This window comes from Agelaius tricolor, unplaced genomic scaffold (assembly GCF_023055355.1).
Source record: "Agelaius tricolor isolate 1412-34295 unplaced genomic scaffold, bAgeTri1.0.p SCAF_20, whole genome shotgun sequence".
In the NCBI taxonomy this organism is placed as follows: domain Eukaryota; kingdom Metazoa; phylum Chordata; class Aves; order Passeriformes; family Icteridae; genus Agelaius; species Agelaius tricolor.
The window spans coordinates 5501952-5522889 of NW_027269280.1; the positions used below are offsets into that span (position 1 = coordinate 5501952).

The window sequence follows — 20938 nt, forward strand, 5'->3', positions numbered from 1 at the left end:
AAATTCTTGTTCTATTTGCTCCCATTCCTGTCATCTCCTTCCTTTTCCCTGTACCATTTCCATCAGCTTGTCAGTGCATTGCTTGTTTTTTGTCAACCAGCCTCTGCACTCATATTTTACTTGTCAGTCAGAATAAGCTGTATGAATTTATTGTGTTGGTGCTGTTTTTTAACAGAACAATTCTCTTGTGTAGTTATAACTCTCTCTGGTACATAATTTAGCAGATTGTTGTTCTGGATTTGTTGGCCAGAGAAGTTGCACGTTCTCCACACTTGCAGGTTTTCAACATCTGAGTGGATAAAGCTGTGAGCAGCCTGATTTGATGTCATAGTTGACCCTGCCTTGACCATGAGGGCTCATGACATGCCTTCCCACACACATTATTTTCTGATTCTATGATCTGGCCTTTTTGACAAAACATAGCTGGACCTGGAAGGAAGTTTCAGGGTGAATTATGTGGTCTACTCAAATGATTTAGACTTTGAGGCCCCCTCCATCCTGCAATCAGTAAGTCTCATCATTGCTAGAACTCAGGTAATTTTGAATGAGTTTGTAGAGTTAAACATGAGAAATTAGTAACTTAATTAGCTAGGTACAAAGAGCCTGAAAGACAGGACTCTGATATAAAATTGTTCAGAAAGAAATTTCCATGAATAATTGCCATGTGAAGAAATTTCCATGTGAATAATGTTGAAATTGAAAGATTGATAAAACATAGCAGGGACAATTTTTTTTGAATGTGCAGATTTTTATTCTTCTTCATTGTGAGGTTTGACATTACAGTATTAATATCTGCACTGATACATGATGCAGCTAAGTTAAAGAGGCTGTTCAGAGATAGCATTTGCTTTTCCTTAATCTTAAAAAAAAATAATAAATAATCATATTTAAAAAAAGGCAGCATAAGTCAAACATTTAATTCAGGTTTAATTCTGTGGGGTACTTAATTAAAGGTCTGTGCTAGAAGAGAACAAAGGTGCTCAAAATCAGTTCCATGTTCATACTCCTTAACCATTCTCTGCATTGTCCAGAAGGAAGGTGTTTTCCCTGAAACTTGCCTTTTGAGAAGACTATTTTTTTTTTTGTTCTAGCTGAACCAGGGCTCAGAGGACCCTCTGAAGAGACCAGTGGTGTATGTGAAAGGTGCTGATGCTGTCAAGCTAATGAACATAGTTAACAAGCAGAAAGTGGCACGGGCCAGGATTCAGCATCGCCCCCCACGGGTGAGACTTCCAGATCCTTTCTCTGGGTATCCCAGTGCTGCTGTTACTGCAGGCAGGGCTTGCTCACTGCACTGGGGGTGAAGATGTTCTGATGCTCCTTATGTGCATTAATGCATGTGAAATTCTGTTGACCTTAATAAACTGAGCACTGTGGGCAAGCAGCTGGACGTGGTGTAAGTACAGAATCCACAGCATCTGCTGTCTTTCAGAAGGATGCTTTTGAGTATACAAGTGGCTAAAAAATTCACACAGTAGAAGTTTTCCTTTTTCTTAGTTATTGCACACTCCTGAAGGTTCAGGAGTTTTGTGAAGTGGTTTGTCCTGTGTTAACTAATAATTCTATGTAGTATTTTAAACATAGATTAACTATGAGATTATCTGATATTTGTAATTGTAATATAAAATGGGTTTTCTAGACCTTTTTTTCCCCTAACACTCCCTATGTATAGTTTACAGAAGAACAAAACTCAAGGTCATCAATGTCCCAATTACCACTTTGGTTTTTTGTTTTTCATTTTAATGGGATCCTTCTGTTGAGAAATGTATTTGAGAAGTGGGCCATTTTTTTGAAAAATCAAATGTTGATTTTCAGTCACTTACATGCATGAGCAACTCAATAAGCTATAAAAATTAGTTTTGATGTGATACACTCAGTTAAAAAAACCTGAATTTTGCAGTTCAGAGATTGTAAACCTGACACCTCATGCTTGGCATTCTGTGTGTTCTGCTCAGTGGCACATGAAACACAGGTTTTGTCTCAGAAAATCCCAGTTAATGAACAGAATAATGTGTACCCTGACTTCTGCCATTCTGACTGAGTACATTCAGCAATGGCCCCTGGAAAATTTTAAGAGAAAGAAACATCAGCTTTGAGTATGATCTAAAGGAAGGAATAATAATACCTTTGTTTTAATTTTTAAGCAACCCACAGAGTACTTTGACATGGGAATTTTCCTGGCCTTCTTTGTGGTTGTGTCTCTTGTTTGCCTCATTCTTCTTGTCAAGATCAAACTGAAACAGCGACGCAGTCAGGTAAGAGCAGTAGTGGGAATTCACCAATTGCTGAAAGTTAGCTTCTCTTACTTTGTCCTAAAATGTGCTTTGCAACTTTTGGAAATGCAGGCCACTGACTTACAGTAGCCATCTTGGTGGCTGTGTGCTTTTATCCATGTGTCTAGGCCTTTGGAAGAACTTGGAAATATCTTTAAAGGAGATTTACATTGACCCATGATGTTTGTTCAGTTAAATCATGGAATGAAAACAGTGCAGAAGCAGTTCACTTAGGCACTGGGAAGAAGGAACATTTCTGGTTGCTTACAGGACATCAGTAGCACTGGTATACTTCTAAATGAGTCCAGACTCTTGCTGCTGTATTGTGGAGAGGATTGAAAATAAATCACAAATCTTTTCAATAGGGTAACATCTGTAGAAATGGGAGGGGTTTTCAAGGTAAAAAGCTTGGTTAGGAGAAATTCCAGGTGACATACTTAGAGTTTGTCCTGGAGGAAATGATACAGCTAATTTATAATATTTCATTTTAATCCCTTTCTCAAGTATTGCTCCAGGTAATATGATGGTAACAGTATATTGGGGCATTACAATCAATACTGATATATAAAAAAAAAAAGTTCCTGGCTAAGTTTTATATGTTGGCTTGAATAGTTGCTGCCTATCAGTTGGGCAGTTGCAGTGTATCCCATTTGTCAGCACCTTCATCCAGTTCTAATTCAGAGTAGTTTATCATTCTCACTTCTGCATGTGGCATACATTCTTTTCCATGAGGCTTTTGATCTGAATTCTAAGTAGCCTTCTCTCTGTTTAATTTAAGAAATTATACATCACTTGGGCCTGACATGATCTGTAAAATATGTTATGGTGGTGTTTCTCTGCTATTACACTCTAGTCCCTTACACAGCAGCATTGGCTTTTTTTTTTCTTTTTTCTTTTCTTTTTTTTTTTTCTTTTTTTTTTTTTCTTTTTTGTTTTGTTTTGTTTTGTTTTGTTTTGTTTCTTCTCATGTAGAATTCCATGAACAGGCTTGCAGTGCAAGCACTGGAGAAAATGGAGACCAGGAAGTTTAAGTCCAAAAGTAAGGGACACCGAGAAAGTAACTGTGGAGCACTGGATACACTCAGTAGCAGCTCCACCTCTGACTGTGCCATCTGCTTGGAGAAGTACATTGATGGGGAGGTAAAGGATGAAAGGTTTCTTCACCATGGGCTGGGAATGTAGGTGGTTTTAGCACTGTGCTATGTGGCTGGCTGTTGGGGATATTCTGTGCTGAGGTGGTGCCACTTCTCAGCTGGATCATACTGAGCAGCCAACGTGGCCCCAGCTGCATCCTGCAGCTCTAAATTACCCGTGCTGCAAAGTGAGAGGTGAGGGATCCCAATTGCAAGTTGCTACCTCCACTGTTCTTGCATTTCTGAAGAACAAGTTACAAAGGAGGCAGGGTTGCCTCAGCACTTGGTTCTCTGGGTATTTTTGACAAGTCATGCACTGAGGTGATGATGCATGCAAGCTCTGCTGGAGGTAAGGAATATCCTCAGGGTTTTGCTTTTCAAGATTTGATGGCACCCTGTCTTAAAAATACAGCACTGCTGGGAAATGAGGGGAGGAGAAGGAAGAGAGGTCAAAACATTCAGGAACAGTTTTTTGACTCCTCAGTTACAATCACTTTATTGATGCCAGGGCTTGCTGTCCATGACAGTTCAACTCAGAGGAAGCAACAAAAGGGTAAAAGAGAAAATGGGCTCCTTAAAATAAATAAAATAGAGGCAGTCAATATTCACAGCTATCAACTTCCTTTAGAAAGATTATGTGAAGACATTTTATTTTATCATAAAAGAGTCATAATTTTTAAGGCAATAGAAAATAGCAGCTGCATATTTGAGTTCTGCAAGGTGCAAATAAAAAGTTTAATGGAATTTGTTGGTGGGAAATTATTCAGAGTAGCAAGGATGAAGGTAGACAAGGACTTCAAATGGGCTGTACAAACTGACTGCAAGGGAAATTCAGGCATCAACTTCAGCTTCAAGTGATAGACACAGGGAAGAGCTCCACATATATCAGGGATGGGTTGGGAGCTGAGCATTGCTATTCAGGAACAAGATCTTGATGCTTTAGATAGCTTTGTGAAAGCAAATTGGTGGCAGTTTATCTGCTTTGTGGCAGTTAGAAAGGTAAATCAGATTCTAGAAGTGAGATGGGAAAGTCTAGAGAGCTGAACAGAAAACATAATTACACCACAGTGTAAATTTAGTCATGTTCTTACTTTGAGTACTGTGTCTTTCTGACCTCAACTCACAAAAGATATGGAATGGAAAGGAAGGTGCTTCAGGAAAGGGTAGTCACAAAATGGTCAAACATTTTGAATGGTTTCTGTAAAAAACCCCAAATAATTGAGTGGGCAAGGACTCTTTAGACCCAGATTGCTTGGGGACAGGGGAATGAAGTTGTGTGGTGTTTCTCCACCAGGAGGTAGCAGCCCCATGGAACTCCTTGCCAAAGCATGTTAGACATTGAAAACCTAAGCTCATGGGGAGACATAAGCAGCACTTGGAAGAAAGATTTGTTGCAGGTTTCTGAGATATCCATCAGGCTCAGGAAATCCTGTAAACAGATCATAGCTGAAGGATAAGAGTCCTGGGCAAGGGAAAAAGGATCATATACACTGTGTTGGTTTTGCTTTTACCTGAGTGTTTTCCATTGTGAATTATTGTAGGAAGGGTACATCATTACTCTTGATTTCTGTTTTTTAAGTTCATTGAATATATTAAAGAAAACTTTTATGATGGCCTTCTTAAAGGTGTTGGGTCATAGGGACATACCAAAAAAGTGTCCTAAAGAAATGTCCTATATCTGCATGGAATCCTAAGGTGCCTGCAGACTTTTCTTTTAGAGACAGCTGAGCACTACCTGTTGGGCTCTTGACTGTCTTGATGCCATTTTTTTTCTTCTTAGCACTTCAAGACTAGAAATTGCTCCATTTAATAGCCAGGTTGAAAAAAAACTAGGAACAAGCTGTTAAAAATTCATTTGTTAGGAAGGAGTAGATTTTTCATGGTGTTTCATGTGTTCCTGTAGGAGCTGCGTGTCATTCCCTGCACTCACCGATTCCACAAGAAATGTGTGGATCCTTGGCTGCTGCAGCACCACACCTGCCCTCACTGCCGCCATAACATCATAGGTAAGTGCTGCACTGGGCATGCTCTGGTGTCCTGTTTATTTCAGACAGCTTGAAAAGATGAAATAAAAAGTGTCCCTGTTTGTGAATCTCTGTGGAGCTCCCAGTCCTTACTGTAACATAGCCCTGGAAATACAGTTAACCCCAAACTCTCAGAGGACATCTGAGTGCCCCTGGCATCACCTTGGGCTGGGGATGATGCCCAGCTGAGGGCAGTGTTGTGTTGTGCAGCCCTGAGTGCACGGACACATGGAGAAAAGGGATATGTTTTCCCCTGAGAATTACAAAGAAAACAATGTATGGGCTTTTATTTTTCCATGGTTTTGTAACTTGGAACGTGGTTTCCCTTACTTGCCCTCTTCCTGCTTTCATTTCCTCTGTCTTAAGAAAGTTTTCTGGCGCTGCACATTTATATAAAAATGCGTAAAGTGAAAATTTGAGCAATGACTTCCAGCCTCTCTCAGCCTCTGCAAGATGTTAGCAAAAGATTTTGTGTATATGAGAACAGTATCTGAAATAAATTCACTTCTTTTGCTTTTTAAGCAAATACACTTGGGTGTTTCAAAGTTTTCCAGACATGCTTGTGAGTTTTGTTTTGCTTTTATTTCCTTCCGTGTAAAAAATTGGTGCATAATGCAATGACATGGAAAACAAAATATGCTTTCTTGCATAAAGTAATTTTATTCCCTTCTAGTTCTACTTCTCCATTCTTCTTTCTCTCATTCAGAACAGAAGAAGGGGAACGCAGCTCCCATCTGTCTGGAATCCATCAATGCAGCCCGCAGCCGGCAGCAGAGGGTGATCCTGCCTGTCCATTACCCAGGCCGAGTGCACCGAGCCAGCCAGATCACAGCGTATCCCACTCGGACCAGCATGGACCCGCACGGAAACCCCATCACCCTGCTGACGGTGGAGAGGCACGGAGAGCAGAGCCTCTACCAGGCCCCTTCCCCTGCCTACATCCGCAGTTATCAGCCTATTCATTTGGACCATGCTTTAAACAGCCATCACTGCAGCCTGGAGCACAGGGCTTACTCTCCGGCTCACAACTTCCGAAGGCCCAAGTTTGGCGGACGCAACTTTTCCAAAGCAGCGTGCTTTTCCCGATATGAGACCATGTATCAGCACTACTACTTCCAAGGCCTTAGTTACCCTGAGCAAGATGGACAGCTTCCAGCTGGCATTGCCTCAAAGGGTCCTTCCCGTGCCTTTCAGCCTGGTAGCAGCGTGCTTTTCCCTCCTGTGGTACATGTAATGCCCTCGTCCCGCTTGGAGAGCGGCAGTACCTCCAGCTTTAGCTGCTATCACGGCCACCGCTCGGTGTGCAGCGGGTACTTGGCCGACTGCCCTGGCAGCGACAGCAGCAGCAGCAGCTCTGGTCAGTGCCACTGCTCCTCCAGTGATTCCATGGTTGACTGCACTGAGGTCAGTAACCAGGGGGTTTACGGGAGCTGCTCCACGTTCCGCAGCTCTCTGAGCAGTGACTACGACCCCTACGTGTACCGCAGCAGGAGCCCTTGCCGAGTGGCTGAGGTTGGTGGTGCAAACAGGGGGGCAATTGTGCTCTTGGAGGGCTCTCACCAGGATGAGCTCCCAGCTCACAGTCATGGCCTGGTGGGTGCTGACTGCCGGCCCGTGCCAGCTTCTTCCTCAGGGGACCAACTGTCCAATTGCAGCATGGATATGAACTATAGCAGTAATTCCTCACTAGAGCACAGGGATCCAAATGGCACTACCTCAGAGGGAGGACCTGAGGCCACTCCTGGTGCTGCCTTGGATGTTAAAAGGAACTGGAAGAATCCAGAGATAGCGGGGTCGATTTCGGAGCAGGCGTGCGCGTGCTGCTTTGAATTCCAGCACTCTGCCCTGGAGCCCAGCAATGGGACAGCTGACTGCAGTGCACTCTTCCTTAGCTCTCCACTGTGGGGGACGTGTGGCCAAGGAATTGAACCACAGTCAGGGAACACCCCGGGCTTGTACAGTATTAACTCAGACCACTTACATAGGACAGATGGGGTAAAATATGAGGGGTTGCCCTGCTGCTTCTATGAAGAGAAGCAGGTAGCCTGTAGTAGCACCAGTGGCAGTGGAGGTGGTGGCTGCTATACAGAAGACTATGCAGTGAATGTGCAGTACACGCTTCCTGATGACACCTTGCCAAACTGCTGTAAGGGTGTATGTGATCTGGGTCAACGCATTCCCATCATTCCTGAAGACAGAGACTGTGAGCTGATCCTACCACCAGAGCACCAAGGGACCCACATAGGAGGCTGTAGCTCCTGGGATGGAACACCTGAGCTAGACACTTACCTGCACTGTCAAGGTGTTGGAGAGGTACAGGTGGAGAGGGAGGTGTGCTATGAGGCAACATCATTCCTGCAGCAGAACTACTCTCAGGAGGAGGAAACTGGAATGCCCTTTCCCAGTCCCACTCTGAACTCCCAGAAGCTGATTATGACCACAAAGGCCACAGGTAATATATGTGCTTTTTTTGATTACTTGCTACCTTTCTATGTTAGTGGGTGAAATGCTGCCAGCTTTCATGCTCATCCTTTGTGGGGAGAGGCCCCCATTGGAGTTCCCACAGCAAGGGACACTGTGCTGGTCATGGCAGCTGTGGTGAGTTGCCTAAGCAGGCAATGCCACTGTGAGAGACAACAGACAAGCTGAAGGGTTTGGGTTTTTTTTAAAAGGTGAAAATCTTGGAACTGCTGTAGAAGAATATGTGGGAAAATCTCTTCTGTAGACATGGACAAGGGGGGAAAAAAGAGCTACTCACAGACAGAGGGGGATATTTCTTACCTGCCTTGCCAGGGTTATTTTAAAGGGTGTTCATAGTATCACAAGGTTACCCTAGTTGGGAATGGACCTCAGGCCATCATCTAGTCCAACCCCCTGCTCAAAGCACAGCCAGCTCTGAGACCAGACCAAGTTTGTCAGACCAAATGTATCCAGTCAGGCTGGATAAACCTTCAGGGACACAGAGTGCAGTCCCCTTCTGGGCTCCTGTGGCTGTGCTTGACTGCCATTATGGTCAAAAGATTTTCACACTTGAGCTTCACTTCCTCACCTCTGGTTCAGAGTGCATGTCTGTGAGGACTGTGGTTCCATCACTGGGACAGCCCCATGCAGGTACTGCAGAGCTGCTGGGGATGCCTTTACTGCAGGCTGAGCAGCCCAGATCCCTCAGCCTCCCCACACCAGGTGCTGCAGCCCTCTGAGCACCTTGGATGTCTGTGAAACTCGTCACTGAGTGTCTTGTTTGGGGGCCCAAGCTGTATGCAATATTCTAGATGCAATGTTCCTTAGTTTTCTTTATCCTTCAGGTGCTGGATCTCATCCCTTGGAGAGAAGCCAAATCAGTGACTAGAGCTGTCCAGATGATCCCAGATGGAGAAGCGGAGCTTATCAGAGACTCCAAATTCTCATGGACTTAATTTTTTTTTAAGCTTTGACAAACACACAAAAGTGGTAATGTGGAGAAGTCCCTCCCCTACTTCCTCTGTGTTCACATCAGTTTGATTGTCTCCTTTGTCCCTCCTGCCTGAAGCCTTCAGGCCTTGATTTGTGTGCAAAGCCCATGTGGGACATGGTGTGGAGCATTTCTGAGCTCTAGTGCCATTTCTATATTAATGACAAAGTGTTATTTATATTTTCTTTTTAGAAGTGACCTCTTGCTGAGAGGTAACACAGTGTGTTAAATAAGCCAGGCTATGTGTAGATGCTGTTATCTCCTACTTGAAGGAGTCCAGCCTTTGATAAGCTCAGGGCTACACCTGCCTTAGAAACCAGATAGCACCTTGAAATATAGTAATCCAGAGGGATACAGCTGCTGAATGGATGCTCAGATATTGACTGATCCCAGTAGCAAATCCTAGCAGCCAGCAAGTTATGTGAGTGATTTTGAGGGAGGTGAAGCATTGGACTGTCTCCTTTCTCCTCTTCCCTTCTCCCCCCTTTCATGCTGCTCTGATGGTTTGGCTAGGAAGGTGTCCTGCCATTAGGATTAGTTTCAACAGAGTGGGGGTAAGGAAACTGAGAGCTCAGAATGTTCTCATCCTCACTTCCTCTATTTAAACCGTGGACCTCATTGTATCTTCTGACCAGTGAAGAATGCTGGGGACCTCTCCCTCAAGCAGATGCTCGAACAAAGTGCTTAGAAAGGGTATTACCTTTGTAGGTAATGAACTTTTCCTTCCATAGGAAGTTTTTCAGGCACCTGTAGCCCCTGTTACAGCTGTGAGGAATGCTGGCATGTGCAGGAAAGCAGAGCTTGCAGTGTGCTCACAGCTTTGCTGGCTCATTTTGGAAACAGGGTTTCTTGTTTCCTTACAGGCTGCAAGCATGCCTAAGGGAAGCAGTGCTTGTCACCTTTTGTGTGTGTGGCAAAGTGAGGGACTTGGTTTGATCATTGTTTTCTTCTTTGCTGTGGTTGATGTAGCTTCCATAGATTGATCTGTTTTAAAGGTTTCTTGGGCCCAGCTGGTTGTGCTTCATTTTTGTCTTGTGTACAGAGTGCTCTCTGTACCCCATTAGCCTGGGCACATACTTTTGTTCTTGTTCTTGTCCTAGTGGGGATGTTTGTTATCATGAGATAATTTATGTTGTCACTTCTGATAGCAATTGTTTCCTGTGGAAACAGCAGCTTCTGAGTAAGAGGCTACCATAGCATGGGTTAAATTGCCTGTCATGCTGCATGTGCCTGAGGACACAGTGTCATCCTGTGGTGTATTCACAGCAGGAATTCTTCTAAAGGGAAACTAAGTATTTAATGCCCACAGTGCCAGTCTTCTGAAAAGATTTGTCCTAAGTTCAGTACACTTTGGAGATGCTTCAAAGACATGAAATAGAGATGTACACTTCATATTCTGCCAAAGCAATGTCCTTGACAGCACTGGGCTGGTTGTGAGACCCAGCAAAGCTAACTTGTATTCTCTGTAGTCCCAAATGAACTATTTTAAAAGAAGGAAACAGATATTTAAGAAATAACAAATACATTCATCTATTTCCTTTTGCTTTCATACCCAGTAAGTTAGGAAAAAAGTTCCACCTAAAGGAATTCACATTACATCTTTTCAATCAACAAGCACCAAAATTCAGCTGTTCAGAGAATTAATACAAGGCAATATCTGGGTATAAGATTAAAAGAAAAATTTCAATAAACACATTTTCTGTGTATAAAGTTTATTAAAAACTTATTCATTCTCTGAATGACTGAAGTAAGTGGTATATGTTGGGAGAACAAACTCTAAAGGTTTGTGATTTTTGGAATTTTTTTTTTTAATTTTTAAGTCTTACCCTTTCCTTCCTCCACTAAAAAAGAAATGCATTTTAGAAGCTATGGTACACTAGCTTGGTTATTCTGCTTGGTGTTTTGTGAGGCACTGTAAAGGCTGCCTAAGATACATTGTACTCTGTAACTAAAACAGCATATTGTGGTAAAAGTCTTTCTTAAAAAGATTTGAATATTCTGGCTCCTGGGGATCCCAGATGTGCTGGTCCCACACATTGTGGAAATCTCTGCTGGTACAAATCTCTGCAGGCCATACCACAGACACCCTACACCTGCCTTCTGTGCTGGCTCTGACATTTAACATAAAACTCTCTGTCCAGTGCAGACTTACAGGCTAGCTGGCCATGATAGATGGTTTTTATAACAAAATGCCTTTCTACTACTTACATGAACAGTTGTCGTTGTGTTTGGCTCATGAAGCACTATTTAAAATGTTTTTAATTAAAATTGTCTTATAGCACTTAAAATTGTTTTGTATAAAATTTGCTGTAAAGATTTGTAATATGGTCAAAGGGCTCTTTCTCCTTCATTACCATTTTTAAAAATGTTTTAAAAGCTATAAAGCATCTTGTATATATTCTGTATATGTATAGCAGCACATTTCATGTATGGAAATATGTTCTCAGAATATTTATTTACTAATATATTTATCTTAAGCCATGTCTTATGTTGAGAGTGTGTGACATTATTGTAATAATCACTGAAAATCACTAACACGAGGCCCTGTAAATACATGATAATTGCACACAAAGATTTTACAGTACTTGCCGACCAAAAATGATTTAAGAGAAGTGTAGTTACTTGCAGTTTTGTAAGAAAGTGTACAAATGTCTGTATTAAAAGAAAAAAAGGCAAAACCACACAAAAAATACAGTTTTATTGCATATACATGTGGGAGTTGTCCTTCTTGTTTTGGGGGAAAGGACATAGATAACTGTTCTCAAAGTACAGTCCTAGATATACTGGGATGAACTCTAATAAACAACATTTTTTCCTTTTTTTTAAACACCAGATAGATGGATATGTATGTACCTTTACACAGCATGCCAGTCACTGGGGGGTAGGAGTCACACAAGCCCCTGAGCCCCCCAGGCACATGGAAGTACCACATCTGCTAAAAGAAATCCTCATTTATGTTTGGAACCTGCCTGTTCCTCATGGCAGGGGAACTGAACTCTTGTAATTTTAGGTAAAAATAATTTATTGTAATTTATTGCCCTGAAATAAAATTGTTTTGAGAGAGCATGATACAGGTGGGTACAGCTGGGTAGATCATAGTTTGAATAGTCAAGATCCAGGTCTTTGCCCTGGATCACGGAATCACTGGTCCTGCTTGAGTGAAAATCAATATTGTGGTGCTCATTTTGTCAGCAGAGAGCACAATTTCATCAGAGATGTTTATGCAGACTCCAGAAGAGGGGAGCCTGGGGCTGTGTGGCTCTGTGTGTGTATGTACATGTGTATTTATGTATGTTACTGTGTCAACAGTTCACCTTCATGTGTTACTCATTTCCCATCCAGTGATACACTCATGGAGCCTTTTCCAGGATTCTCCAGCTTCTTCCTTCTCCCAGAGATTTCCACCTGGTAATCCCCTGGACTTTCCCCATCTCTCATCCATGTTCAAATGCACTGTAATTCAATCACCTCAGGATTCAGCCAAGAAATGAGCTTTACTTCTCTCCAACCCTCCTTGTTTCATGTGTGATAACTCCATTTGGGATGACAGACTCTCAAGAGTATTATTTTGTAAGGGACCCTTCACAGCACGAGGACCAGTTCCCATCCTGACCTCAGGTACAACAGAAAACCCTGGTCTGTGTGGGAGACAGGCACAGCAATGGAAGAGCAACAGGAGCAGGTGCTGCCCAATTAAAGTATGTGCCCCTTTTTCTGCTCAGTGAGCAGAGTCTGGGCACTTGCCAGTGATTGCAGATATGCCTTTTATATGCAAATTAGTTCACACACCAGTTGTTTTTACAAAAAGCATAAAACCCCCCTTGTGGGTGGCTGGTAACTCGTAACAGGTCACACCTGAATCTCCCTTCTCTTCCCTCCCTCCACCCCCTGATTGCTGCTGCTGCTGTTCTGTTTTCTTGTTCCCTGTTCTGAAGAAAACTGCCAGGTGATTGTGCTTTTAGGAACAGGACATGGCACCACCCTCAGTGTCCTGTAGGGACACAGCTTGGGGTCATTGGCAGTGGGGCTGTGGCTGAGCCCCATCCCCAGTGGGCACAGCTGTGAGCAGCAGGTGAGCAGCATTGACAGCAAGGAGCCATGGAGTGCCCAGGGCACTGAGCAACCACCAGAGGAACAGAGGGCACACAGGGACAGGGCATGGACAGTGAGGGGCACACAGGGCAGTGCATGAGCCATGAGGGGCACACAGGGACAGGGCATGGACAGTGAGGGGCACACAGGGGCAGGGCATGGACAGTGAGGGGCACACAGGGCAGTGCATGAGCCATGAGGGGCACACAGGGGCAGGGCATGAACCACGAGGGGCACGCAGGGGCAGTGAATAAACATGAGGGGCACACAGGGGCAGTGAATAAACCATGAGGGGCACACAGGTGCAGTGAATAAACATGAGGGGCACACAGGGGCAGTGTATGAACCATGAGGGGCACACAGGGCAGTGAATAAACATGAGGGGCACACAGGGGCAGTGAATAAACCATGAGGGGCACACAGGTGCAGTGAATAAACCATGAGGGGCACACGGGCAGGGCATGAACCATGAGGGGCACACAGGGGCAGTCAATAAACAGGAGGGGCACACAGGGGCAGTGAATAAACATGAGGGGCACACAGGGCAGTGAATAAACAGGAGGGGCACACAGGGCAGTGAATAAACCATGAGGGGCACACAGGGGCAGTGAATAAACATGAGGGGCACACAGGTGCAATGCATCAACAGGAGGGGATAAAAGGTTGGGCTAAAGGAGCAGAAGGGCAGATGCCTGCAGCCTCCTGAAAGGACAGGATGTTACTGTGGATGGGCAGGTGCCTGAAGCCTTCTGATGAGGTAAGGTGTTTCTGTGTATGGGCAAATGCTCAAAGCCTTCTGAAATTGTCTGGTGCCACTCTGCACTGTGGCTGTCCCAGCTGTGACACTGTCCCACAGAATAATCAGTGAACCCATGTTCTGTCTGCATGAAACACAGCAGGGCTGAGCTTGTGGGTGGTGCTTGGCTCTGTGTGAAATTCTGTCTAGTCTTTCTTGTGGCTTTTTAAAAATGACTAAATGTAAATATTTTCTGTTCAAAATGAACATTTGGATACTTCGTAAGGGGGGAGGTTCTTTTTACTTTTCAGGTTTGATGCTTAAGGGACAAATTTGTGACAAAATGAGAGCCCTGTTGGGCACCACAAACTCTGCAGAACCTTGATACAGTAGGAGAAGACAAGCAGGAGCAGATTATTCATAGTGGATTGTACATTATTGTAACACTTGGTGTTTCTGTAACACTATCTGCAATATTGTGTGCATCTGTCAAATCCTATGGCAGCTGTTAGGTGACGTTTGATGCTGCTTGGGTAGTGTGAAGAGAAAAATGCCCTTAAAAGGGTGGCCTGGTCCATACCCTGTGGAGCCAGCCTGGCCTCATTCTCTGGCCTGGGAGACAATGGCATACCTGAAACCAGATATTTTATCTTGCAGTGAAAGCACCCTGCTCCTGTGACTTAAATGCTTCATAGAAAAGTGTCTCTTTCAGAATAAAGAACACATTTTCCTCGTGGGGAATGAAACTGCTGCTTAGGAAACAAGCATGAAAAAAGAAAGGAACAGTTCCCAGAAAGAACCAAAGTGCCAGAGTCTCATAACCAGAATGGCAAGAAAGGAGAGCAGAGTAACCTCCCCTGTGTAAGGGGAGGCCTGTCCCCTGTGACAATTGGGTTTCTAAAAGAAAAATGAGTTTTCATGAAAAGCTGGGGACAGTTTTGGTATTTGTTACTGGTTTTCTGGTGTTTACATAAAAGGTTGCTGAAGGTTTCTTAAAATGCAGCATTATTTTGGCCAGGAGGAATTAATTAGAGAAAAGATGAATCTTGCAAGGAAGTGGAAACAGTATTACATAGTGCTGCAATTGCAAAGCAAACCCTGAACGAATTTATACAGTTTTCAAGAGTTTGAAAACATGTAAACTGAAAACTTTCAATTTGCTGTTAGCTCAGAAATCGTGCCTCAGAGCAGTATCATACTTCATATGTAAAGTAATCATTCTCAGCTCTAATTACTCTCTTCTAACATGCATAGCAGGCAGTGCTCTTGTAATCTGCTGGTGAACTGCAGCAGTTTCTGCCTCCTTTATTTCATGCTTGTATACACTTTAGTCATCCTAACTGAACTCCTCCTGCACAAATACACTGTATTTATTTTTTCATAATTATTATTTACAACCATTTGCTGAATGCAGGGTGAACAGTTACAAACACAGTGCATACTTCAGCAGTGACTCACCTCAAATTTGATTTATTCTGGTTTCTTGACAGCCTTATGTGGTTCATGTGATAGCTTTTGGATTTGGAGCAAAATGTCTTGAGCTGGAAGTTCATGATGCCAGATTTCATCCCAAAGCACAGGTGCTCAGTAAATCTGGGAAAGTCTGAGTGGTGTGAAATGTGTGTGTAGTGGGGATGTGTTGTTAAAAAAAATTGTTATGGTCTGAAGGCAATTGTATTTTTCACTCTCAAGTAGCAGAATTGTTCAATATAATGTCCAGAACAATATTCAGGTGAAACTATCAGTGAACTGTATTTCATTGGAAGATTGTGAAATACTGCTGCAAGGCAATAGGAACCAGTTGGACAAGTTTTTGTCAGGAGTTGTTTTTGTAGTTCACCCTTCCTTTAGGCAAAGTGGTGCACTAGAAAACTCTGTTCCTTCCCACTGCCTGAGAGGGTTTATTAAGCAGAAGATGAAAGTGGAATAGCTCTTTATGCTCATTCAGTGGCAGCCATGTGTCTGCTGGTGTGTTTGACCTGTAGTCATCCAGGCTGCAGATTCAGTGCAGTTTCCAGGACTATCCATAAAAATCTCCTATTTATATTATTGCTGGGGGGGTTGGAATACACAGACTTTAATTCTGCAATCCCACTGGATTGCCTGCATGAGCAATGTGATAAACTTCCTCAGCATTGTCCTGGCAGAAACAAGTCCTAAAGAAGATTATGTTAATGCTTGATTGAAAAAGCAGATTACATGTTAGATGGTAAAGATCATCCAGAGAGTATATGCACATGAATTTGCAGAATCTTATGAACAGCCTATTACAATTAAAGGCTAGAAATGAGATCCAAAGGAGGAAAGTGTTACAGCAATTGTTTTATCAGCATCTATTCTGTCACAAAACTGAGGCTGAGTTCCCTTATTCTCAATGTCTTTCTATCATATACACCAAAGAAGTAGCTTTGATTTTTTCCCTATGGTTACAGTGTATAGAAAATTTATTTTTCCCAGAGTGTAAACCAACATCTTTTCTTCCTATAAAATGTTAGCAAGATAGAAGCATAATATGCTGTATTAAATAATGCATTTCCTATACATATACAAATATATATATTACTATGATAACACATCACACATTTTTACATAACAAAGTCTCTATTTTCCCACAACATAACAATATTAAGATAAAAATACATATAAAATCACGTAGTCAACAAACTAAACTAGTTTTAAATGTAGATTTTGAAGGGGAAGGCACTTGTCCAGCTGGCCCCTTTCCACCTGCAGTGCACACCCAGTGGAGGCTGCTGGGTGCAGGGTGAAGGCAGCAGGTTCACCCATGGCTGTGGCAGCTCCAGCTCAGTGCCCCAGCTCCTGGGGCAGCATCTGCCCTTGTCCCAGGGCTCATTGTCTGCCCAGGGAGCTCTCAGCTCATCTCCCTGTGCCACCACCCAGGAGCAAGGGCAGAGAGCTCAGCTCTGTGAAAGGTAACTCAGGGAAGAAGCAGCCATGGCAGTTTTTGACCTGGTCAGTTTATTGCACCACTACACAGCTGGTCACACCAACACAAGAGTGAGCAGTGGGCCAGAGCAGGAGCTGAAATCCCTGTGGAGGAGGAGGCAGCTCCTCATCAGGATTTGGTTGCCACACCAGTTGCTTTTGCCATTGTAGCCAGTGTCACCTTTGCAGCCTGTCCAGCCTCCTGAGGGGACTGCCAGGCAGGAGCTCAGGAGGCTGTTCAGATACAATTCCAAACAAATGCTCCTTCTGCAGCAATTTTCAATTTGTTGGAGAACACGGTGTAGACACCACCCTGCTGAGGTGTCCCAGCTCTCAGCTGCCCCTGCAGTAGGGGCATTTCTTCTCTGGGATTACAACACCTGTGCATGGTCACACTTTTGCTTCTTTCTCCCCCAAACCCTTACAGCAAAGATCAAAACCTGCTGTGTTCATGGATACCACATCTCTTGGCCATAAATCACCACACCCTGAAGTGTCTGCACTGGCAGTGGGAGTGACCCTACCACGTTTGGAAAAAATCCACTCTGGAGATCTACCTGCTCCTCATGGTCTCAGCCCTGGAAAGTAATAAGTGCTATTTAAGGGACCCTGTCCATGAATTTCCATCCATTGCTCTGTTTGCTAGCACAGGCAGGATCTAGAATCAGCCAATCTGAAAAATTCTGTGTGGGGGAACATAATTTCTTCTATGTTTTTATCAGTGTATTATCCATGCATTGTTTAATACTAGTCCTGTTGATTGTTGCCATGACCAGTTAATCTGCTCTAAGTGCTGGTTTTATGGGACTTTTGTACATAAATTTGATTAATGCTCCCCATGAAAGTCCCATGAAATACAATTTTATTAAAAAAAATATTTGAGGAGCTAAGGGAGCAATGCAAAAATCTCATTTCCTAAATTGTGTAGATTTTTGCATTAGTAGTGTCAGTCTTTGTTGCTGTTTGTAATTATATTTTCTCTAATATTATAGTGAAATTAAATTCTTCACTAATGAAGAGAAGTGTAACATTCTGTATTTTCCTTTCTGCAGTAGGTGTACATCAGTCACTGGGTGTTCCTGATGGTTTTTATCACCATTAGGTAACTGCTTTATGAATGTCTCTGACAAAATGTTTAACTTGCCTTTGATAAGGCAAGCAAAGCTTCATCACTTTGTGATAAGCACTGTGTGCTTGTAACAGCTCCTGAGGATCTGGCAGCACACTGTGATTCCCTCTGCAGGGTTCCTGTTAGTGCACCAAATTAAGGATGCTTAGGAACCAACCTGCTTTGTTTTGCTCTGAATCTCTGAGGTGAACTCTTTCTCCACACAGCACGATGTAAAACCTTACCTTTAAAAAAGGCAATTTCAGATCTTGTGTTGGGTCTGAAACAGACAATGGTTTTTGGTCCAATGTGGTGACATGTAAGAGAGAACCAGCATAGCTTTTACAACTTGTCCTGTCTTCATTTTAGCTAATACTGTAATTATATTTTCCTGTATTCTTTCCAGCAGCTCATGCAATAAAGTACTAGATGTTCCCATGCTGTTCCATTTTTTATATAAACAATTCCATAATTGCTGGCTTAGTCAAGTCTGGTTTCTTTTAAGCATGCATTGTGATGTTGTTCAGCTGTCTCTAGCACTCATCTGTGGTACATAAATCAAGCTGGACTGAATTCAGTTCAGGTAAAGACCAGATCTACAGTGCTAAGGCACAATATTTCACTGCTTAATTCTTTGATGCCCTGATTTTTCAGTGAAATCTGTAGTTCTCACAAAAAGGAGGGAGTTATATGTTCAAAAACGTAAGGGCAGATACTGGAATGAATTTAAACTCAGTGACAATTTTCTTACTTTTCTTAATTACCTTTTGTAGATGCACTTAATAGATGTTCTCTGACTGCACATCTGGTATATGCAGACCATTGGTATATGTTCAGACTTACCAGAATTAGTGTTCAAACTTAACCAGAATTAGTGTAGATTAGTGGTTCTCAGTGAACCTTCTCTGAGTTCAAGGAGCTGCCCACTGTAAACTTTTCCAGACAATTTATCTGACATTTGCATTGACAGTTTTTCCTACATATCTTGCTGGTCTGAACTTGCTGAGGCTGAAAGATTCACTGCTGATCCCTTGGAATCTCTTGTTTCCCACTTGTGGTGGTGGGATGAGAAATCTGGGTATTGTGGATGGACAGTCAGTCCACCAAAGAGCAGAAATAGTTAATGCTGTCTGTTGCAATTCAAAGAAAACAGTTCACAGATCAGAACCCCACTGATGTTTTAGTTCTTTGACAAGTGAGGCAATTACCTTAAAACTTCAGTTCAGTTTTAGTGCTGCAGGCAAGGAGACACTGCTCCCAGGTGAGTGTCAAGGCAGCTGTTTTGTGGATGCTCAGCTGCACAGCCTGGCCCAGGGGAGTTGGTGATAGCAGCCTACAACTCTGTACAATGTTGGGGCTGCTGAGATCAATACATGTGACTTCAGAGCAAAATTGGTTGGTCAGCCTCACTGATAAAAGTTCAGTGGATTATCTTTGGACAATCCTTTAAGAAGCCCTAAGCTTATACCCAGAATGAATGCTGGCTCTCAGGCTGGAGTACAATTAGTTTTTTAAAGGATCACTGTGAATATGAACAAAATTATCATAACCATTAGTGAATGATGGGTCAGACAGAGTCATTTAAAAGGCTTCAGTGCTCCTGCAGGCCTTGACCTGGTGAGCTCTAGTCAGCCAAAATGCATATTTGTTATAGAGGCATCCTGAATTTGATTTTTTATGTTTGCATCTCTGCTTGGAGACACAGAAACAGAACATGCAGAAAGAGCACAGCACTGAGCAACCAGGCTGATCATTTTTCCAGTCTTTGATTCCCATTCCACTGTATAATACCATTGAGATGTGTTTACATCAAGGTAAATTAGCTCTGTTTGCTGAACAGGTTAGCAGTACCCACCTCTGTCTTCAGAATTCTCAAGAATTCTCAAGAATTTTATTCTTGAGAATAAAAGTACCAAAGTAGCCTGATCTAATACAGTGGCACAGGCAAGGGGGACACAAGAAATCCTCAACCTGTAAAAACCCCTTCAGTTACCTTGGGCAGGGGTACAGGACATTTTGAATGCTATGAGTTTTTACATCTATTTTAAGTGCAATGTTTTAAAGGTAGTAATTAACAGCACTACAGTCTTGAGGAGCACCAGGTATTTCAGAATTATTGCTGCAATTAAATCCGTTGTCACTGCTATATCCAAGAAAACAGCAGATAGGCAAAGTCACTCAAAGGCCTTTGTAAATGGACTTTTTGGAAAATAGCTATGAGGTTGGGAGGAAAAAAAAGGAAGAAGAATCTCAAGTCACCTGGATTTTAAGGAGATCAATTCTTGCAAGATGAAAGACAGCTCAGTCTCCCACCAGAGGGTTGCAATCATCTTGTTGATTTCGAAGCTTTTTCTTGAAGATGGATATGGATGTGGATGGTTGGTAAAATATACTCCAGATCTCACCAGCAGTAGTGACATCACTGCAATCCTCTGTTTCAGCTGCAGCTGGAATCTGGTGGGACCTAGGAAACAAGAGTGAATTCACTCTTGTGTTCAAGTGCTTGGGTAGCTGTGGTTATTAATGTGTTTGCACATGGGAGTGCTCACTGCCTCCACTGCATCTGTGACATTTCTTTCTACCTTATGTGCAAAATGTAGGTTTTTGGAGTGTTTCTTGGTTGGCTTGATCAAATGAAAAGTTAGGCATCCTTCTGCCAGCCTAATGACAGCACTGACATCAAGCAAAGAGGGCTCTACAGATTGGAGTTGTTACTATTATAGTTGCTATTAATACAAATTAATTTCCTTGTATATTTTTAAGCATGTTTGTACTATGTAAATACAATATTCGACATTTTGATTTGTTGATAACTCACCCATCATTTCATTCAGTGAGTGTCCATCTAGAGGACCCAGAATTTACTTGGTAGGAATGTAGAGGTTTTAATTTTTTCCCTGCAAAGTATTATCACAATTTGACCTCTTCTCACCAAACCTGGATGTCTGATAACATTTTCCTCCTTCCTCCTAAAGTACAGATCTTGTCAAATCAAGACCAGAAGAGATAGTCTAGTAGCAAATGCTATACCAACAGGCTGGAAAGTTTAAAAATGTGCTTATTTAGGATCTTCTATGAGAATACAAATATGTAATATAGCTAACTTGGTTTGGAATGTGGCCAATCTGACAATGGGAAGGCAGAGAGGAGCCCCAGGTTTGGTTCAGAGCTGAGA

The 20938-nt window shown here is 42.7% G+C and overlaps 2 protein-coding genes across 3 annotated transcripts in view; one reads left to right on the top strand and one right to left on the bottom strand.

Annotated features, from left to right (window-relative positions):
• Positions 1-11590, top strand: part of ZNRF3 (zinc and ring finger 3) — a 66513-nt gene extending 54923 nt beyond the window's left edge. For both annotated transcript variants that reach the window (XM_071445293.1, XM_071445294.1), the window contains exons 4-9: positions 1092-1223; positions 2145-2255; positions 3246-3413; positions 5310-5412; positions 6137-7882; positions 8736-11590. In XM_071445293.1, the coding sequence (XP_071301394.1) occupies positions 1092-1223; positions 2145-2255; positions 3246-3413; positions 5310-5412; positions 6137-7882; positions 8736-8779 (2304 nt within the window). In that variant the 3' untranslated portion in view covers positions 8780-11590. The remainder of the gene's footprint in view (positions 1-1091; positions 1224-2144; positions 2256-3245; positions 3414-5309; positions 5413-6136; positions 7883-8735) is intronic.
• Positions 11558-20938, bottom strand: part of KREMEN1 (kringle containing transmembrane protein 1) — a 31100-nt gene continuing 21719 nt past the window's right edge. The window contains exon 9 of the mRNA XM_071445297.1: positions 11558-20227. Within this exon, the coding sequence (XP_071301398.1) occupies positions 20065-20227 (163 nt within the window). The 3' untranslated portion in view covers positions 11558-20064. The remainder of the gene's footprint in view (positions 20228-20938) is intronic.